Source organism: Ranitomeya imitator, chromosome 3 (genome assembly GCF_032444005.1).
Source record: "Ranitomeya imitator isolate aRanImi1 chromosome 3, aRanImi1.pri, whole genome shotgun sequence".
NCBI lineage: Eukaryota > Metazoa > Chordata > Amphibia > Anura > Dendrobatidae > Ranitomeya > Ranitomeya imitator.
The window spans coordinates 87845369-87868072 of NC_091284.1; the positions used below are offsets into that span (position 1 = coordinate 87845369).

Consider the following 22704-nt stretch of genomic DNA (forward strand, 5'->3'; position numbering starts at 1 on the left):
AGGTTTAGATCCCATGGAGGAGAATTGTGGAGGGGAATAGGCCTGGACCTACTTGAGGCTTTAATAAATCGCATGACCCACCGATTTCTGGCCAGATCATAATTATATAGTGCTCCCAAGGCTGCCACCTGAACCTTTAGAGTGCTTGTAGCCAACCCTCTTTCCAGACCTTTCTGTAAGAACTCAAGGATTTTTTCTATTGGAATCTCCTCGGACGGGTCTGCACCTGATACCGACAAAAAATTTTTCCACACTTTCCCATATATTTTAGTGGTTACGGGTTTTCTACTCTGTAATAGAGTGGACACTAAATTGGGAGAGAACCCTTTATCACTTAGCAACCTCCTTTCAAACGCCACGCTGTCATGTGTAAATTCTTTACATTGGGGTGGAATACCGGACCCTGGGACAAAAGTTTTGGGGTGTCTGGTAGAACCCACGGGCTTGATATGGACATTTTTCTTAGCCAAGAAAACCATATTCTGCGGGGCCAAAATGGCGCTATTACTATCACTGTAGCTCTCTCCTCCCGAATTTTCCTCAATACTAAGGGGATGAGCGACATTGGAGGGAACGCATAGGCGAGATGATAGTTCCAAGGAATTGTCAGTGCGTCTAGAGCTACAGGGTTCCCCCGGGGATCGATTGAGCAGAATGTTTTTACTTTGTGGTTTTGGCTGTTCGCGAATAGGTCTATTTCTGGTAAACCCCAGAGATTCACGATTTGATCGAAGACCGACTGGTTTAGCTCTCACTCCCCCTGCTTTAAGCATGTTCTGCTCAGGAAGTCTGCAGTTTGGTTTTCTGAGCCCTTTACGTGAAGAGCTGTCAAGGACTTTAGACTGTGTTCCGCTATGTGGAAGATGGATTGGGTTACCTCCATCAATGCCCAACGCCTGGTGCCCCCTTGGTGGTTTAGGTATGCGACCACTACTTCGTTGTCCGAAAAGACCTTTACGTGATGGGAATGAAGGAGATATAGAAAGTGTGTTAGGGCCAGTTTTACTGCTAACAGTTCTTTCATGTTGGAAGAAGTTAGCTCTTGACTTTTGTTCCAATTCCCCTGTGCCACTTGATTGTCTATATGTGCTCCCCAACCCCAGGGGCTTCCCATGTCCTCGAAGGGCAGGGCAAATTTTTTAGAGGCCTTTGCTATGGCCACATCCAGTTTGGGTGCCTTGCTCCAGGATGAGCAGGCTGGGTCGTCGAACGGGTATTTTCTCTTGGGGGTCAAGAGAACTTTTTTATCCGGTTTTTTCCATTCTTTCTTGATCAAAGAATGAATTTTCTCATTTATTGGAAATACTCTTCTTTTCTTTTGTTCTAATCCGCTGAACATTATGTCCTGTGCTGTTCTTTTAGGGCGTTCGTCTACCAGACCCATGGTCGTTCTGATGGCCTTTACCAGTGCGTCTGTCTCTTCGATGGGGAAGCAACTGCGTCCCCCCTCTGACGATAGTGAAGAGGTCTCGGATGTCGAAGAATCGTTAGAGTCAGATGTTTCACTTTCTGATTCGTCTATGCTAGATTCAGGAGACTTATGACCTGATCTATGTTTTTTCTTCGGGACTTTAATGCCTTTGAGGGCACTCTCCACCTGATTTTTTTATTAGTGTTTTCAGGTCTGATGCGAACGCCGGGGATTCCTCCTGAATGGTTTTTTCTATGCAAGACCCGCATAGCTTTTTTTCCCAGGAGGAAGGTAGCTCTTCCGAACATATCGCACACACTTTGTGCTTTGATTTGCCTGTACATTTTCTTCCCTAGGAGAAAGATTAATCTCGTATTACATTATTACTTTCACGTAGATCACTCACCCTTTGTGAATAAGAGATACCGTCTCTGGCCTCGGGACTATATCCACTGGATTCGTCGCCGGTCGCGTAGTTTTTTCAGAGACTCGGCTGCGTTGTGACCCTGAGCGTCCACTGCTGCTGCGCTGCTGGGAGGAAGCGTTTCCCTTGCGCTGATGCTGTGAGCGCGGGTGCCGCTGTACCTGTACTTGCTCAGGTGACGATTGTGCACACTCCTGTGCCTCTTGCTGCTCTTTACCACTCATAGTGGCTCCACTCTGCGTTTTTAGCAAAGAGGGGGTTTTCCACGCTTTCCCCTTAGGAAACGCTCTTTTTAAATCTGCCACCGGTAGAAGCGGCAATCTGCGCATGCGCGCGCTTCACTTCCGGTTCGCGGCACAGGCACCCTATAGGGAGGATATTATTGGGGACGCCTGTGCGCGCGTTCTACCGTTCCGCCCCCGTCCTGCTGCCCCCGCACTTCCGGTTTAGGCGGCGGTGTCCGGCGGTGCCATGGGCGCTTTTGCGCGCTCTAGCGCTCCTGCGCCCGCCATGGTAGCGTAGCCGCCGCTACCTCCATGTACCGATTAGCGGTACAGAGGCTGTATCGGTGACCGCCGTCACCTGCCTCTTTCCTCCCCTTTTTTTTTTTTTTCCCACAGGGAAGGCAGGCTCAAACCTCTTCACTGCCTCCCCCTGCTACACTCACCCATAGGGCCCGCCGACCCCAGCGGTGCTGCTTCAGGGTCGGAAGAAAAGGGGGGAGAAAACCTGCTGGATCCAGCCGTGACAGGGCGCCCCCTGTCAGGAACCGACCGGCCAGCTCCCTGGAATCCCACGAAGAATCCTTCAGGTACGTGCTGTAGGTTCCCCGTCAGGGACAGGAAACCAACTGATGTGGGAGAGAGGTACGCCCTTTTTCATCTGTAGGTTTCCTGTCCCTGGGGGCGGACCCCTCTCTCCGTGGTGCCATTATGGGGATAGAGAAAAGGTTTCCCCACCCCTATTCTAATGTGAATGTAACACTAGAGGTTGCGGACCCACTGTGCCACGGGCCGGGCTTACCCTGGAGGGGCATGACTAGGTGTCTACTGGGTCTTCACTAGAGCCTCTGGTGGTGAGGATAGGCTGAGTCGCCTGTAGACACCAGGTACCACTCCAGGATAGTCCCCAGGACTGCAGAACCTGACAGGAGGGTCAGAGGCACAGACATGGTCAGACGGTCAGAGGTCAGGCCAGACCGCACAGGATCAGTATACGTAGCTGAGCACAGAGGTCAGACAAGACGGGTACACAAGCCTCGTCAAAAACGGGAGGAACAAACACACAAAGCACAAACTGGACACAAGATGAACAAACAGGCTAGGAACCAACGTTCGGGGCAAGGAGTAGTGGGAGAAGCTTCTAATAAACAGCCTGCTGACATGGGACAGGCCAGGGTACCATTAGGGTAAAAATTCCTGCAGAGACCGCCCACGGCCCACTAAAGCCACATGGAGACACCTACAGATGCATCAGTGCTGCAAGAGGCGAAACTCAACGATCCCGACTGACGTGAGTAGAAGCCACTTGGTGACCACTGTAAGGCGGCGCTAAGGAGGCATGCGAGTTATAACCGTGACATGTAGTATACTACGCTGCCTTGTCATTGGAAGATGGGTGCACATATGTTGTAATGTATAGAACCTCATGCTTCTACTGGAGTTTATGTATATAGATTATACTTTATATTCACCAATAAAATGATCATTATCCTAAATTACACAATAACAAACAGACAACTATCATTAATATAGTGATAAAACACCCTGCACCACAAAGGATAATGGAGGTTAACCTTTAACTCAACCTTAGGGGACGCACACACGAGCGTAGATTATCTAATGCAGAGAATCGGATAGATTATGCTAGCGACACGCCAATCAAACTCTGAGCCGAGTGTCAGCTCAATGTGATCCAATTGTTTTGCATGAGAGCATCATAGCACAGGTGAGGAGAAGATGGAGATAAAAATGTTCTCTGGGCATATAATAGACCAGGCTCAAGAGAGACCCAAGGGTATAATAAGGGACGTTAACATTGTGAAGAATAATTAATTTCTCACGGAAAAAAACGCACGAACATGCAAATTCAAATTTTGTCTGATCTGCTCATCTCAATTTGGAAGGTGAAATACTGCTGACGGATTCCCTGTAAGGACTGTAATTTTCCATTTTACAAATTCAATTCAGAATGACTGCAAAACCTTTGACAGGCTGCAAGTTACATCACAAGAACAGGATGGCCAGACGTACAGTGTAAACGGGTCCCGACAGAGTATTGTGAAATCTTTTTTTTTCCAGCGCTAGTAATCTTTTGGCACACATCTCAGGATGTGCAGTGGGAAAAAAAGAAGGATTCCAGAGTCAGGATCTTCAGCTAAAACCACAAATTTAAAAATGTCACAATCCCTGTTTGGGGATAATTAACAAATGCGTTTCAGACAAACGTCTTCAATCATCTCCATTATCCTTAGCTGCAATGAGAGGCTCGTCTGAAACGCATTTGTTAATTTTCCCCACACAGGGGTTATGACATTTTTATACTTACCTAAGAAATTTGTGGTTTTAACTGAAGATCCTTGTGCTGGAATCGTCCACTACGCCAGAAATCTTACCAGTAGGATTTGTAGCGAGAAGCGAGGCGAATACAGGGGTGTAAACCGCTCGTCAAACTCTACTGATTCATACGCCTTTTCATGAACCAGGAGTGTCTGACTCCAGCACGCTCCCCTAATTAAGACTGGTGTGTGAGAACCATGTCAGTCTTGATCAATCGGGTCCAAAATGTTAACCAATTTAACAGAAATGCATTGATCAAGAACTATAAAGGGGTTGTCCATTACTTGGACAACCTCTTCTCAAACTGAATATTTGCCCCCGTTAATATAAAAACACTCATACTTATCTATGGCGCCGGCAGGGTCGGCAATCGCGTTCCCAGTACTTGCATCACATTGTTATGTCACATGAGTCCTACGCCCAATCAACGTCAGCTTCAGTGTACCCGCCTTCGGACAAATGGACCATCGAGAGGAAGTCAGCCCTGACTTCCTGTTAATGTTCAATACGTCTGAAGGCGGGGACATTGAAGTCAGCACTGATTGGGGGCAAAGCTCACGTGACGCAACCACCTCATGCGAGTCCTAAGCACTCGAGTGCCGACACTGCTGGAATGGCGCCGACACCGTCAGTATAAGTATTATTTTAATGGGGGCAAACCTTTAGATTGAGAAGGGGTTGTCCAAGTAGTGAACAACCCTTTTAAAGGTTCTGCCTCAGGTCTGGTACCTATAAACCTGCCAATTCGTCAATATCGTAGGAGGAAACACATCTGGGCACATGTTTTTTACCTACAGGTTCATCGAAGGGCCGCCTGAATGGATGACCATGATGCCCATGACACAACTGTGCATATCACTTGGGTTTCTCATTGTATGACAACACCTTAAACTGATAAATTTTTACTTAGGAAAAAAATGTAAATGTCTGAGGGATTAAGAGTTACAGACATTACATTATGGTGGGGAAAACTCATCTAGATTGTTATTAGCCAGATTAAATAGAAATTGGTCAGACATCTGTACTGTAATTGCACATTGACGTTTCTTACTGAGTCTATACTGAAACCTAGAACAGTCCTCCATCGGCCGATCATACAGCTGGCGAGAACATGTACTCGTTGACATTATGATTAATGAATACAAGGAAACCCATAGGACCATAAATTATAACACACCGTGCTCGTAAGGTGAAAACGTCCCAGCATCGATATTAATATATGGGTCGATTTTAATGGCGGTCACTCGCAGCCCACATGACTTTAGGATGGTACCAATGCTGCTGGCGATGATTCCTTTTCCAATGCCAGAGATGACACCACCGGTCACCAGTATGTACTTCATTGGTTCTCTACGCGCAGAACTTAGGTGCCGAAAGAGATTTCTGGAATATAATAAATCATATTATCACAATTGGATCTTCAGATGATTGCAGAAAAGCAGAATATGTTTCCAAAGTTGAAAGGAAATTATCAATTTTGAGGGTTTAACCTCATCCCCACTAAAGATCTGAACATATGGCTCGAGATAAATGCTGGAAATGTCCTCTGCCCCCTCTCAATTGTATGCAGAGATTAAACTTAAAAGCAATATATACGGAATTTCTCTGATATTTCTGCGAAGAAAAAAAAAAAAACGCCATCTTTTTCTAATCTTGTAGACCCCCCCTTCAGGGTTTGTTCACACGGGATTGCAGATTTTTCCACCCAGATTTGCAGCATATTAATAATATAAGTAAAGGGAATCAGGTTTTACCAAATCGCATCCACATGATGCAGATAAAATTCACAATGGAAATTGATCTATTCTGCAGAATTTCGCCAGAGATTTCTCCCTTGCGATGCACAGTGAAAACCAAGAAAATTCACATTAACATTGGAATATCCACATGTATAAAACCAGAAAATCTTTACATGTGAACACAAGCTTAATCGTTCTTAAAATGCCTCCTGGTGCCCTTCTCAAAATAGAAGTGAAAAATGAAATTACGGTACCTTCTTCCACCTGTAATATATTGCACAGCCTTTCTCCAGATCATTACAGCTAATCTCCACACTGAAAAGCAACAAAAGCATGATTTCCAAAAAGTGAAAAATATAAAAAAAAATAATAAAAATGGTATAAATTAATGCGGTATAAATTAATGTTCAATTTGTGAAGTTGTGCAAAGACTAAACTAAGTGCAACCACAACAATTCTCCAGGACCGAACATTTAGAAGTGTGCACATTGGGAAGTTCTCACATCCAGTTCTCCCTTAAAGGTGTTTTCTCATCTTATTAAATGGGTAAAATAACAAAGAAAATTTGCTACATCCCTATTATGAAAAATAATCTCTGTTCTCCAGAATGGAGGGAGGGATTTTTAATTCTAATGCTTGTTGCCAAGGTCGCCGATATCCTTAGAGCAGTCTATTTTCCTAGGCAAGGACTGCGTGTTTCTATGAAACCAGCTCACCGGCCGACCCAGCCAAATCACCGGCCGACCCAGCCAAATCACCGGCCGACCCAACCAAATCACTGGCCGACCCAGCCAAAACACTGGCCTGAACCGTCAATCGTCATCAGCGCACCAACCCATCAGGGAGCCATGGAGCTGTGCGCTTCTAAAGGAAGATGATTACACAACCCCTTTAAGTTATAATGTAAAATCAATCCACAACTTAGCAAACGGAGACCATAATTCGGGAAAATTTGTTTCTATTGCAAGATTAGAAATGAAAAAAAATAAGCATATTAAAAGATTTTACTAAAACATTATTGAGGTAGTAACTGTAGCAATCCGACGTGCTGGAGCAAAGAAATCAAGCTCTGGATTGGACATGTAAATGGAAGTGCATATGTGCGGCATCAATGCACTCAGCGTTCTAGAGAACGCACACTTTGGGGAACGATGGGAGTCTCAGCAACAGAGACAGTAGTGCAGCTAGAGGAGACAGGACGTTTACTCCAGGCCAACTTACGCTGTGGGGTTTACCCAGATCTGTATTGGCGTCCACAGATGCTAACAAATTTACAGGAAACCCAAAGCTTCATGGCAGATGTGCACATGCTCCAGGGCACAGAGTGGAGGGGACACAGCGGAGCGCATGCTGTGCGCACTCACTCAGCGGCTCCGGCGCTTGTGCACATCTGACATGAAGCTGGGACTCTACATCCAAAGTCAGTGTGCATTAGCCATGTGCTACCAACCATACGTTTAGGGAGCCGTGGGCTACCAACTATACTTTTAGGGAGCCATGGGCTACCAACCATACTTTTAGGGAGCCATGGGCTACCAACCATACTTTTAGGGAGCCATGGGCTACCAACCATACTTTTAGGGAGCCATGGGCTACCAACCATACTTTTAGGGAGCCATGGGCTACCAACCATACTTTTAGGGAGCCATGGGCTACCAACCATACTTTTAGGGAGCCATGGGCTACCAACCATACTTGGCTGAGCCGGCTGGCCAACTGTGCCAAGGAATAGAGAAATTAAATGATATATCAGGACATATCAAGAGCCATATACCATTTCTCCATGCTTTTTCAATACTGTTATGTTTGGGAACTATAAAATAAACCCTTTGAATCTATATGGTGACCCAATTTACCAATAGAATTAACCATTTAATGATTACTGAATATTTGGACTGGTGCTCACCTACAGAGTGTATCACTTTTAGATTATACTAGCTGAAGAGCCCGGCGTTGCCTGGGCATAGTAAATATCTGTGGTTAGTTATAGCACCTCACTTCTCTTATTTTCCCATCACGCCTCTCATTTTCCCAATCACATCTTTCATTTTCCCCCTCACATCTCTCATTTTCTCCCTCACACCTCTCATTTTCTCCCTCACTCCTCTCATTTCCCCCTAACACTTGTCATTTCAACCTCACATCTGTCATTTTCTGATCACTCCACTATTTTTCCTCACTCCTCTCATTTTGCACTCACACCTTTTCATTTTCACCTCACACCTCTCATTTTCACCTCATCACCTCAGTATATACATGTTTGTCATCTCCCTTATATATAGTATGCATCTGTATGTCATCTCCTGTATATACCTGTATGTCATCTCCCCTGTATATAGTATATACCTGCTGTGTGTCATCTCCCCTATATATAGTATATACCTGAATGTCATCTCCTTCTATATATAGTATATACCTGTATGTCATCTCCTCCTGTATATAGTATATACCTGTGTGTCATCTCCCCTGTATATAGTATATATCTGTGTGTCATCTCCTCCTGTATATAGTATATACCTGCATGTCATCTTCTATAAATAGTATATACCTGTATGTCATCTCCTCCTGTATATAGTATATACCTGTAGGTCATCTGCTCCTGTATATAGTATATACCTGTGTGTCATCTCCTCCTGTATATAGTATATACCTGTATGTCATCTCCTCCTGTATATATATGTACCTCTATGTCATCTCCTCCTCTATATAGTATATACCTGTGTGTCATCTCTCCTGTATATAGTATATATCTGTGTGTCATCTCCCCTGTATATAGTATATACCTGTGTGTCATCTCCTGTATTAGACCTTGTTCACACGTTATTTGCTCAGTATTTTTACCTCAGTATTTGTAAGCTAAATTGGCAGCCTGATAAATCCCCAGCCAACAGGAAGCCCTCCCCCTGGCAGTATATATTAGCTCGCACATACACATAATAGACAGGTCATGACAGGTCATGTGACTGACAGCTGCCATATTTCCCATATGGTACATTTGTTGTAGTTTGTCTGCTTATTAATCAGATTTTTATTTTTGAAGGATAATACCAGACTCGTGTGTGTTTTAGGGCGAGTTTCGTTTGTCAAGTTGTGTGTGTTGAGTTGCGTGTGGCGACATGCATGTAGCGACTTTTGTGAGATGAGTTTTGTGTGGCAACATGCGTGTTGCAACTTTTTGTGTGTCGAGTTGCATGTGACAGGTTAGTGTAGCAAGTTGTGTGCAGCAAGTTTTGCGCATGGCGAGTTTTGCGCGTGGCGAGTTTTATGTGTGGTGCCTTTTTTGTATAAATCAGGTTTATTGAAGCAAATAAACAATACAAACAATAGTACAATGCTGAAACAATTGTTAAACTCAGCGGGTTACAGCCCGTAGATCGTATAAAAAGAGAGAGTCTCAGCAGGTATTAAATGTAGTTGGCCACTGCCAACGATAACACTTTCAAATTAGTAATGATATTCTTCACAGTTGAAACTAATAAGCAGCATCAAAGGCAATCAAGCATTACTAGCTATATTAATCATTTGTATTAGTGTATAATGTCACTAGATGTAAAAAGTAAGCAAAAGTAGAAAGAATTAAAGAAACGGAAAGAGGAGGAAAGAAAGAAGAAAGAGGAAGAAAGAGGAGAAAAAAAAAAACAAAAAGGGGGGGGAGGGGAAAGGAAAGCGGGTGAAGGTAAGAGGGTACACTATGTGTGAGGAGTGCGACACTCCTCCCGGGCCGATCCCAGGCCCCACGTAGAGGACAGAAGAACATTGAGTCATCAACATTGGCTCCAGGCCGCAACAGCAAGTCAGAGGATATGGGTCACTGCCATTACACTAGCGCTCCCAGATCGGCTCCAGATGTGAATTAGGACCTGGACAACCATGCATCCAGTTCCGGGGTCTCCCTGAATACAATCCACGAAGCCCAAGTGTTAAAAAATTTCGTCGAGTCCCCCATGGATTCACTTATCAATTGTTCCATTCTGTAAATGTTGTTAAGCTCCGCAACAAAGTCGGAGCCTGAGGGGTAACGATCTTGCTTCCAGTATCTAGGAATCAAATTCCTGGCAGCCGTAAGAAAATGTCTGAGAAGACTCCTCTTAAAACCAGATATCGACATGTCACACAGAGACAAGAGAGCTAGTTCCACTGTGGGTTGTATTTTGCGAAAGGCTAATTTGTTATGGAGATCAAAGACCAACATCCAGAATTTCTTTATGGGTGGACATTCCCACCAGATATGGACATAAGTCCCTTTTTCTGATGAACATCTCCAACAAGTATCCGGTATCACCGGGAACATGGTGTGAACCTGGCAGGGGCATCTATACCACCTCGACAGAACCTTGTAACTCCTCTCCTGTGATACGGCCGACAACGAAGTCCTAAAGGTGAACAGCAAGATCTTATCCCTTTCCTCTTGGGATAATGAAATCCCCAAGTCACTCTCCCATCTTGAGAAAAATGTTGGGAAGTCATCTGTTGGAGTCTGACTCTCTTGGAAAAGATTATATAAGAGGGACACCTTACGAGACGGTGCCTCCTCTGCGAGACAAATTTTCTCGAAAGGGGTCAACACCCCCATGGACTTGTTGAGTTTAAATGATGTGCCTATGAAGCTCTTTAGTTGTTCGTAAAAGAACCAAGAGCCCTCAGGAGGTTCCCCCCCCTGGTATATTTCCCGTAGGGACTTAATACCTGTCTGGTTTATGAAGTCAAATATAATGGGTTTTGAAGCTCTGTTTTTATTCAGGAAATTTTCCCTACGGAGACCTGCAGGGAAGTGAGGATTGTCGTAGATTGGGGTTAGAGGACCCGGGGCTGTAGAAGTTATAGTATTTCTGCCACTCTGTCGAATAAGTAGGAGCATGTTTCTAGTCATGAATGGAAGGTTCGACCTCGCCCCCCCCCCCTCCCGTGTTCCACAAAATCGTCTGAGGATCCCCGCCAACAAGATCGCCCTCCAAGCCCACCCATTTCTTGTTGTTGCTGCTATGATATAGGTCTAATATGCAAGAACCTATTGAGGCACGACTATATACTAGGAAGTCTGGTAGGCCAATTCCCCCCCTCCTCTTGGACCTGCTTAATACAAAGTGAGATATTCTTGATCTAGCATGGGACCAGACCAGTCGGATGACCGCTTTCTTGAGTCGTGAGAAAAAGGACGCGGGAAGATATAATGGGATTGTCTGAAAATAATACAAAAGGCGAGGCAACAAGTCCATTTTAATTACACTGACTCTACCAAACCAGGACAATTGTAATTTATGCCACTTCTCTAAGTCCAGCTCCGCTTTTTGCAACGCCTTTTTGAAATTTGCATCGTACAAACCAGATGTTTTGGCTGTTATTCTGATCCCCAGATATGGAAGTGAATCAAAGCGCCAACCGAACGGGAAGGAGGCTCGCAGCCTACTCACCTCAGATGGTGGTAGGGATATATTTAATGCCATGGATTTATGGGAATTAATTTTAAAATTGCTTAGGTGACCGAATTTCGATAATTCTAGTATAATATTAGGTAAGCTAGTTATGGGGGAGGTAACATATAAGAGGATATCATCGGCAAAAAGCGCCAACTTGTGTTCCTCCGAACTTAATTTAACTCCTCCTATGGAGGGGTTATTGCGTATGGCGGTTGCCAGGTATTCCATTGACAGGATATACAGGAGAGGGGAAAGCGGGCACCCCTGCCTCGTGCCATTTCGTATCTCGAACGCGTCCGAAAGGGTGCCATTCACCTTCACCTGGGCGTTGGGGGAGGTATACAAGGCCTTTATTCTGTGCATCATATTTTCTCCCAGACCAATCCCCGCCAGGGCCCGGAACAAAAACTCCCAGTGCACCCTGTCGAAGGCCTTCTCAGCATCGATCGACAGGATACACATGGGGTCGCCCCCCTCCCATCCCGCCCTTTCTATTAAAGAGATGGTCCTAATGGTGTTGTCGCGCGCCTCTCTACCCGGGACAAAACCCACCTGGTCTTGGTTTATCACGTGTGGAAGGAGAGGGCTCAATCTATTTGCAATCATCTTCGCGTAGATTTTAATGTCTAAATTTATAAGAGATATCGGACGGTAATTATTACATAACGAGGGGTCTTTATCTGGTTTTGGTATGACCGTGATATGAGCGGCCAAAGCCTGAGAGGGAAAGGAACCACCCGAGGAGACCGAATTACACACTTCAAGAAAAATCGGTCTCAATAATGAGGAGAATGATTTATAGAAACCAGCTGAGTACCCGTCTGGACCTGGACTTTTCCCTTGTTTCAGACCTTTAATAGTTTCCAAGACCTCCTCCAGCGTGAACTCCCCCTCTAGGCCCTGAATCTTGTCCTCCGGTAGAAGGGGTATATTGTTTTGATGTAAATACGTATTGATTTTGTTGTGGAGAGCAGATATGGACAGATCTTTGTAGTGGCCATCTATGTTGTATAAGTCTTTGTAGTAGTCCCTGAAGCTCGAGATGATGTCTCTGGTACTATGTAGCTTTTCCCCTTTCCCATTTTTAATGAAGGGGATAAATGTATTTGGGCCCCGTGGGTTAATGTATCTAGCCAAGATCTTGCCACTTTTGTTTCCAAATTGGTAAAAGGGATTTCGGAGCCTTTCTCTGAGGTAGCGTGATCTTTGGTCTAGTAAGGCGAGCAACTTTTGTCTGGTTGTGGACAAGTGTGCGAATGTAACCTCGTTAAGATCTTTTTTGTGTTGTGTTTCTAATTTATGAATTTGGTCTGAGAGTTTAATTATTTCTGCGACCCTCTCCCTCTTCAAACGTGCACCGTGTGAAATAAGAACTCCCCGTATCACGCTTTTCAGGGCCTCCCACTCCATGGTCTGCTACGAAATTGGATATCGTCTTTTCTACATCGGTTTTGCATTGTGCGTCCTGGAGTAAGTTCTCATTCAGGCGCCACGAAAAGCCCGATTTTGTATTAGAATGGAACAGAATTGATAAAAATATCGGGGCATGGTCTGACCACAAAATCGAACCTATCTCTGCTTCCACTGGGAGATCCAGCAGGTTGTGTGATATAAAGAAGTAGTCAATTCTGCTGTAGGTGTTATGCACTTGTGAGAAAAAACTGTAATCCTTTGCACCCGGGTGAAGTACCCTCCCCATATGTCAACTAATCTCATGTCGCGCATTTGTTTCCTAATTCGAGCAATTGAAGAAAGCGAGTATGAAGTCTTACCCGAAGAGACGTCTACCACCGGATTCATGGGAATGTTGAAATCGCCCCCCAGTATCACAGTAGAGGAGCCAGCGAATTCCCCGAGGCGCCTCCCACACTGAAGCTCTGCTGACCTTGATTCGGAAAATAGACATTAGCTAAGACCAATTGACGTGTATCACAGGAAATTTTTAAAAACACGTATCTACCATCTGGGTCCATAGAGGAACTCAGCACTTCAGGCGCAAAGTTTTTATGAAAAGCTATCGAGACCCCCTTAGATTTGGCATGCGGATTGGAACTGTGATACCATTTGGGGTAATATTTTGAAACGCAGGGGGGGACAGCCCCAGTTTTAAAATGCGTCTCCTGGAGCATCAGGAGATATTTAGCCCCTTTACATTAAAGGAGCAAAACTTTAATTTACCCATTATCTGAATGCGCCGCTGTGCAGCAAATTTTTATTGATCTGCCCGGAAGGAGTACCCGCATGGAGAGGAAGTACTTAGAAAGGGGAAGAAAAGGAACGGGAGTAGAGAAAAAAAGGAGAAAAGAAGCAAAGAAAAAAGAAAACATATCTATAATTGCTCTAAAGCCAGAGCTTTGTAGCTCTAACTACAGTAAGGCAAATTTTGGTAGTATACTACCTGAGAACCCAACCAAAGGGAAGGAAGCCCAAGGAGGAACCATGACCCCCCACCCCCCCACCCCCAAGAAAATATAAGAAATACCTGTAGGACACGTCAAAACATCAAGTTAAATGTCATATAAGTAACAAGACAATTGATTGTCAGTACAAGAACCCAAGTGTGAAGTCTAGTCTAAATATAAATCGTGAAAAATGTAAACGCAGGCCCATTTGTGCAGGCGAATCCTCCGAGTAGGAAGGAGAAAGAGGGGAGGGATAGGAAGAGAGGGTGGGAGAGGTAGTGAAAAAGGGTGGTAAGGAGAGGGGGATGTAGGAGAGGTGAAAGAAGGGGAGAGAAAGGAATGTCTAGGAGAGGAGGAAGGGGAGGGTCTGGAGGGAGAGCTCCTGCTACGGGCCTATGAATTCTCGCAATCTTCAACACTTGCACCTAAAACACTGAGAACATGAGAATAAAGTGCAAACATAATAAAACTAAGCAGTAAATGCCAGACTATCATAACCGACATAACAAAAATACAAAAAAAGAGAGAAAAACCAGGCTATAAAAGCCTTCAGACGAAACCTCCTCCATCAGCAGGCCGAGCTCGCCCTTCTGTACCACCAAACCAGGATGCTAAGTTCTCAAGGCGGATCAGATGGAACCCGCTTGTTGTCTCGTTTCTTGGTTTGTTGAACCTTGAGCCATTTTGGTGGAGCTTCAGGGAGTGTTGGGCTCACGGGCCACTCGGGAAGATTTACCATAGGAAGTTCGAAGGTGCTCAGGAAAGTAGTTAAGTCACAAAGCCTTCGAAAAGAAGCCGACTTGCCTCCCTTAGAGGCCGTTAATTGGAATGGGAACCCCCATCTATATGGAATGTCTCTTCTCTTTAGTTCGGCCAGTAATGGTTTTAGAGCTCTGCGCAGTAATAAAGTACGTCTAGATAGATCAGAAAGGATTAAGATTGGATGATCCTCAAATCTGATGACTTCTTTCCTCCTGGCAGCCGCCATAATGGCTTCTTTGATTCTGTAGTAGTGGATTCTGCATATAACATCACGTGGTCGGGAATCGGAGGTAGGTTTGGGACCCAAAGCGCGATGAATCCTATCGAACTCGATAGAGCCACCATCCTTGTCGTCCAGCAGGTCTAAGAAGATATTTTGCACTGTACGGTCCAGATCAGAAAAACCGACCGATTCTGGGAGGCCTCGTATGCGAATGTTATTCCGTCTATTGCGGTTTTCGAGGTCCTCCATTCCAGATGAGATATCTTCTAGTTTGAGAGTATGATCTATTAAGAGGTCCCTATGGGCCTGCAGTTCTCGAAAAATATTCTCGTGTGTTTTTTCAACGTCCTCTATTCGTGTGGTAAATTCTTTCTGCAAGTTGTGGATTTCTTGCTTATATGTATTTTCGAGCCTGCAAGCGAAACCTTCAAGGTCTTTTTTAGTAGGTAGGGCTTTGATGTACTTGCTCAATTCTGCGATGTTCATTTCCTCTGAATCCACGGTGTCCTCCTCGAAGCCGTCAGCAGACGAGCTACGTGCACCCACTGAGTCCCCGGACGGGGAGTTATCACGGTTAGTAGTGGAAGTCATTGCAGACCTTGTATTTCTAGTCTGGGGAGTTGAATTTAGATAACGTTTCATGTCTTCAGAAGTAATTTCCCCGACCAATTTTGTTTTCTGTTCAGGGATCTTTCTGGTTTTTCCCATAGATGTCTATGGTAAGCACAGTGTGTCCAAGGTAGTGGTGGGATATGGGGGGTGGGGCGGTCACTCCATAGAACCTAGCACCCCATCAGCAAGCCCGCCCCGGGCCGAGTTCCCAATTTTCAAGGGGGCCGTAGGCCAAGTCCCGTGAGCTGGATCCCAGAATCCAAGGGTAATGGAAGTAATAGAAGTCTGGTGTTATTCCAGATTTTGCCACAAGATGGCAGCAGAGACCTTTAGTGATTTATTTCAGTGTCTTAGATTCAGCGTTTCAACAGTCACTAAAAATCCAAGATATTACATAAAAGGTGATGCCTGTAGAACTAAAGGAGCCAGCCAGGTCTCTTAATTATGTTGCAGGAGTGTGGCTTGGGTGTCAATATAGCCAGATCCAGAGCGCAGTGTCCCCTCAAAGCTGCTCCCAGCTAGATTGATAATATGTGAGGGTTAAACTGGTCCTGAGGGTATGGGACAGCAGGGAATGAGACCCAGGGGCCAGCCACAGAGAGGAAGCAAGCCTGACCCGAGCAGCAGGCGATAAGCACCCCGACCAGGTCGAACAGTCTCTTCCACCAAGGGGTCACAGGCCGTCAGAGAGAGGGCCCAAGATGGCGGTGTATGGCGGGAAAAGAGGGCTGGGAGGGAGAAGAAGACACCCCTGCGTCTCTGCAGATCCCTCTCGCCAGAGCCCAAGGCCGGGACCAACAAGGCAGCACGCACCCCAGCAGGCAGATCACCAACCTTCTCCTCGGGTGACCGAGGGCTGACCAGGACTCCGGGTCCACCGATGCAGGAGCACCCAGGTGAGTGATGGGGGAGGCCACAGAGAACAGCGGTGTGTATAACTGCAGAGGTCGGGCACCAGGGCGCACACCTCAGGCTTGGGGCGCCGGCACCACTAACCTCCGGGCGGTGGGAGCAGGGATGTCTCTCTGTGACGGCGCCTCCTTTCAGCGGCTCCCCTCGCCGCACGGCGAATCCAAGATGGCGCCCCCTCACTCCTCTCGCCTCTCACAGCCGCCGGGGCACAGGAGAGATCCGCTCCTCAGGCGCTGGTGCACGCTTCAGCCGATCCCCTGTGTTCCACGGTATGGGGGGAGTTCGCCGCTCTTGTTCTCCTCGATCCGGTCTTCAGCCAGTCAGCGGGGGGGGAGCGATCTCCCAGCAGGTCCCCAGACCGCCTGTGTGGCTCCGTTGTTTACTGCGGCTCAGCACTGTAATCCACGCTCCAAACGGACAAGGAGCGCTCCCTGGATGATGTGCTGATAGTCCACGACCCTCGGGATGATAGATGGGTCGTCTAAGGCAGGGATTAGGTTGGATTGGGAAAACCAGCAGGGGAGCTCATGGAGAACGCGCCCTGCTCCTTAGGTTGCTGGCCACGCCCCCCCATGTGTGGTGCCTTTTGAGTATGTGCAAGTTTTGTGTGAGGCAACTTTTGCATGTGTTGCAACTTTTGTGCATGTGGCAATTTTTCCGCATGTGCAAGTTTTGCGTGTGGCGAGTTTTCCATGAGTTGAGTTTTGCACTTGTGGCGAGTTTTGCAAGAGCCTAGTTTTTGCATGTGGCGAGTTCTGCGCGTGGCGAGTTTTGAGTGGCGACTTGTGTTTCGACTTTTATGTGGCGAGGTTGGTGTATTTGTGGTGAAATGTGTGCTGAGGGCAATGTGTTCAAGCACGTGGTAGTGTGTGGCGCATTTTGTGTGTGTTCATATCCCCGTGTGTGGTGAGTATCCCATGTCGGGGCCCCACCTTAGCAACTGTACGGTATATACTCTTTGGCACCATCGCTCTCATTCTTTAAGTCCCCCTTGTTCACATCTGGCAGCTGTCAATTTGCCTCCTACACTTTTCCTTTCATTTTTTCCCGTTATGTAGATAGGGGCAAAATTGTTTGGTGAATTGGAAAGCGTGGGGTTAAAATTTCACCTCACAACATAGCCTATGACGCTCTCGGGGTCCAGACGTGTGACTGTGCAAAATTTTGTGGCTGTAGCTGCGATGCCTCCAACCCTCTTCCTTTCACTTTTTCCCCATTATGTAGATAGGGGCAAAATTGTTTGGTGAAGTGGAAAGCACGGGGTTAAAATTTCACCTCACAACATAGCCTATGACGCTCTCAGGGTCCAGACGTGTGACTGTGCAAAATTTTGTGGCTGTAGCTGCGACGGTGCAGATGCCAATCCCGGACATACACACATACATACACACACACATTCAGCTTTATATAGTAGATGACAATCCTCTTTCAGATGGCTATTGCTTTCTTATGTACCCCCTAGCTGTGTAGGAATTACTCTGTATAGAATTAGTGTTCCCCATGTGCTCATACACATTTGAGTAGGGTGCATTAGGGCATTTCAGGGATAGCCAGCGTGGATCAGGGGCGCCACGCTTCTTCCCATAGGGTACCAACCTCCGCTGATAGGCAGTTATACAGCACAGAATATTATAGGGTCCATCAGGTACATATATGTGGATATCTATATAACAGCCCTTTTATCTCTTTCATGTTGTGAGTCTTCTGTCCACTGGATGTGGTGTGTCGGGTTTTGACTTTTTTAAGGCGATTTAAATAAATTTTGGATTTTATATATACTACGTTTTCTATGATTCCCCATTGACTTAGATAAAACGTGACTAATTTAATTTAAAGGGAACCTGTCACCCCGTTTTTTCAGATTGAGATAAAAATACTGTTAAATAGGGCCTGCGCTGTGCGTTACAATAGTGTATGTAGTGTACCCTGATTCCCCACCTATGCTGCGAAATACATTACCAAAGTTGCCGTTTTCGCCTGTCAATCAGGCTGGTCAGGTCAGGTGGGCGTGGTGACATCGCTGTTTCCCCAGCTTTCCGTTGGTGGCGTAGTGGTGTGCGCATGTCCAAGTGCCAAATCCACTGCGCGCAGGTGAAGAAAAAGGGCGCGATCTGCGCTATTACCCTTGTCATCGGTGGGGGCGGCCATCTTCCTGAGGCCGCGCGTGCGCAGATGGAGTGCTCTGCTGCACGGGGCTTCAGGAAAATGGCCGCGGGATGCCGCGCGTGCGCAGATGGAGATCGCGGCGGCCATTTTCCTGAAGCCGAGATGCAAACGCGCGGCCTCAGGAAGATGGCCGCCCCCACCGATGACAATGGTAATAGCGCAGATCGCGCGCTTTTTCTTCACCTGCGTGCAGTGGATTCGGCACTTGGACATGCGCACACCACTACGCCACCAACGGAAAGCTGGGGAAGAAACAGCGATGTCACCACGCCCACCTGACCTGACCAGCCTGATTGACAGGCGAAAACGGCGACTTTGGTAAAGTATTTCTCAGCATAGGTGGGGAATCAGGGTACACTACATACACTATTGTAACGCACAGCGCAGGCCCTATTTAACAATATTTTTATCTCAATCTGAAAAAATGGGGTGACAGGTTCCCTTTAAGTCAGTGCAGATGAAGGAGGAGATACAGAGGAATCAAGACATCGGAGAGAGGTATTAGAAGCCGAAACAAAGCCCTGATGTTCTGTGATTGGACAGTCTGGCTGAATCCGGGACCTTTGGGAGCTACACGTTTATAGCAAAAGACGACAGTTGTAAGGGGGCGCAGAGAGACGGCCGTATGTCCTGTGCGATGGGATGGCTTTGCAGTGCACAGACTGGCCGGGCTCCTGACCTGAGTGTGATAGCGTGATGGTATTTATATGCAGCTGACACTCACAGGTCAAGAGAGCCGACCAAGGAATGTGATGTGATCCTCGCACGAGAACTACGGCCATCTGTCTGCACCCTTAGGGAAATATCTCAGTGACTAAATCTTGTTTCTGCAGGAAAGAGAACATAGCACTCCAGTCCCAGTTGAAGGCAATCAAGTTTGAGAAAGCTCGTAATCTGACCAAAAAGTCAGGTTTTTGGATTGGTGAACAATAAACAGAATAACTATCCCTTGCAATTTTAAAGTAGACCTGTCACCCCCAAAATCGAAGATGAGCTAAGCTCACCATCATCAGGGGCTTATCTACAGCATTCCAGAATGCTGTAGATAAGCCCCTGATGCTGGTGGGCTTAGCTCATCTTCAATTTTGGGGGTGACAGGTTCCCTTTAAAAAGGGTACTGAGTTCTTTTTACCATGGTATATCTTGTTTCTGGCCCCCTGTTTAACTATTTGTGGACTGCCCAATAACGACTGGATGATCCACGTCTAACTTTGCAGCAACATTTTAGAAACTCTTTGCAAAGTCGGCAACTGCAGGAGCGGGAAGCCAGCTATGCCAGAGACGGTTCATTACTAGAGATGAGCGAATCCATCCGTAGGACCCTTGTCCAGAGATGAAGTCCTCATCTAATTTGTAGGCCCGATGCAAAGTCATCATTGTGGCATGGCGAAAGCATAATGTTGTGCCAGCCGACGACAAAATCCGGCCAGTAAATACTGAGCAGCCGCTGGACCACGGTCCATTCCTCACCTTCTCTGCTCTACTGATCGCTGTATAAAATTTAGGAAACAATAGCAGCGCTTCCTCCGATCCTTGCGATCATGTGATTCCAAAAGTGCTTGGAGAGAGTAGGAGAGGTTGGAAGCACAGGCAGGAGGCTGAATGTACTCAGTGATAAATAATGATGGAATCAGCAATAAAAATAAAATTATATGCCTCAACTCCCCAAAGGAGAAGAGGAATCACAATATAAAATGTTTTAGTGGGTCCTTTGTGGTCTTAAAAAAAAAAATGAAATGGAGCCAAGAGTTTCTCGCACTTTCTTTACATTATCCAAAAATATAGGCAATCTAACAAAAAATACGAATATAGAAATTACGTTAAAATTGGGCCTCACGTATGATGAAAAAGAGGCAAAAAGGTTTGAATAACCGAATAAAAAAAAAATTAGAGCTTTTAAAAAAATGACACGTGCCTTATCATCAACTAAAGTATTCAAAATGAATATGAATATGCAAAAAAAGGGAAAGGGAACCAGTCCTCAATTCAACCTGATAGTAGATTAGGGGATTGGGGCTTCTTTGCGGAAGCTGATGCAATATGCACCATAAGGGTGTTTCGCATTGTATGATATCCACTCTGATGATATTTTTCAAGGTTTTCTTCGTGCGGGCATCTTTTACTATGGGTCTAAGTTTTTTATACCTAACTCTGACATTCCCATGTGCCAGGCTTAGTTTATTTGATGCTTATTTAATGTCATTTTGACATTACGATTGATAGATCTATGGCTTTTTAATCCCACCGGGTCTCTTGGGAATTAAGCTTTTAACTTTAGGGTAATCAATCTGGAAGTTACATGGTTAGTATCCGCGCTGCTGTAAAGATGAATGTCCGGACGTACTGAAGATAAAGATGATGGCTTATTCTCAACGCGTTTCGAAGTCACTAGGACGTCTTCCTCAGGAGATGCTTTGAACTTACAATGTCGTTACATGCTGTCTAAATAGATTACACATTCGAATCTGGCGCCAAAAACAAAAATCACATGTCAAACTGTGTCAAACGTCATATAATAGGCACACGGTAGAGCACATGACAATGGTGGATCATCATTAAGAACTTGATTACAAAGAAAATATTATTCATTATTATACTTACATGTTTTCTTTTTCTTTTATAGGTTCGTTCAAGAAAAATACAAAAAAAATAAATTTTCTTTATAAAAATAATGAATAAAGAAAAAAAAAATTGGGGGGGACGAACTTGCTTCAAAAGGTATAAACCAGGATTTGATCCACTCATCAACCTCTCATGCCACTATTCCAGCCACAGAAAACTCAATCCAAGACCAGGGGGAAGAAATACAATGATGTATAAACAGAATTATACAAGGAAAAAATGGTATTCCCATCATCTGCTAAAAGGCTTATTTATTCGTTCAAAATAAAAAATGTAAAAATGTGTATTAAAGGCATATTTCATATATGTATAAATAGGTGAGGGCAATCTTATTGTACTTTTGAAACTCTCCATCGGATAAGACCCTATTACACTTATTTTTTCCTGTAGTTGTTCTCAGATAGCTTTTAACTTTTGTGCGTTCTGAGGCGGCCCCTCATGAGAATTTCATGGATATATACAGGTACTTGTCACTAAATTAGAATATCATCAAAAAGTTACCATATTGTATTTCAGTTCTTCAATACAAAAAGTGAAACTCATATTATATAGAGTCATTACCAACAGAGCGATCTATTCCAAGTGTATATTTCTGTTAATGTTGATGATTAAAGCCAATGAAAACCCAAAAGTCATTGTCTCAGTAAATTAGAATAATTAACAAAAAACACCTGCAAATGCTTCTTAAGAGTTTAAAAAGGTCCCTTAGTCTTGTTTCAGTAGCTCCACAATCATGGGGAAGACTGCTGACTTGACAAATGTCCAGAAGGCAGTCATTGGCAGACTCCACAAGGAGGGTAAGCCGCAAATGGTCATTGGTAAAGAAGCTGGCTGTTCACACAGTGCTATATCCAAGCATATTAATGGAAAGTTGAGTGGAAGGAAAAAGTGTGATAGAAAAAGGTGCACAAGCAACCAAGATAACCGCAACCTTGAAAGGATTGTTAAGAAAAGGCCCTTCTGAAATTTTGGGGAGACTCACAAGGAGTGGACTGCTGCTGGAGTCATTGCTTCAAGAGCCACCACACACAGACATATCCAGGACATGAGCTACAAGTGTCACATTCCTTGTGTCAAGCCACTCATGACCAATAAGACAACGCCAGAAGAATCTTACCTGGGCCAAGGGGAAAAAGAACTGGACTGTTGCTCAGTGGTCCAAGGTGCTGTTTTCAGAATAAAGCAACTTTTGCATTTTATTTGGAAATCAAGGTCCCAGAGTCTGGAGGAAGAGTGGAGAGGCCACAATCCAAGCTGCTGGAGGTCTAGTGTGAAGTTTCCACAATCAGTGATGGTTTGGGGAGCCATGTCATCTGCTGGTGTAGGTCCACTGTGTTTTATCAAGACCAAAGTCAGCGCAGCCGTCTACCAGGAAATTTTAGAGCACTTCATTCCTCCCTCTGCCGACAAGCTTTTTGGAGATGGAAATTTCATTCTCCAGCAGGACTTGGCACCT

General features: G+C 45.3%; 1 protein-coding gene across 3 annotated transcripts in view; it reads right to left on the reverse strand.

Annotated features, from left to right (window-relative positions):
• The window catches only part of CTPS2 (CTP synthase 2), a 307360-nt gene that overhangs the window by 282411 nt on the left and 2245 nt on the right, over positions 1 to 22704 (reverse strand). For 2 of the 3 annotated variants that reach the window (XR_011319771.1, XM_069761060.1), the window contains exons 2-3: positions 6387 to 6447; positions 5571 to 5776 (exon numbers count right to left, since the gene is read on the reverse strand). Coding sequence is in view for 2 of the 3 variants with exons in the window: in XM_069761060.1 (XP_069617161.1) it covers positions 5571 to 5776; positions 6387 to 6430 (250 nt within the window). In the remaining variant the exon portion in view is untranslated. The remainder of the gene's footprint in view (positions 1 to 5570; positions 5777 to 6386; positions 6448 to 22704) is intronic. The other variant, XM_069761061.1, reaches the window with a different exon arrangement.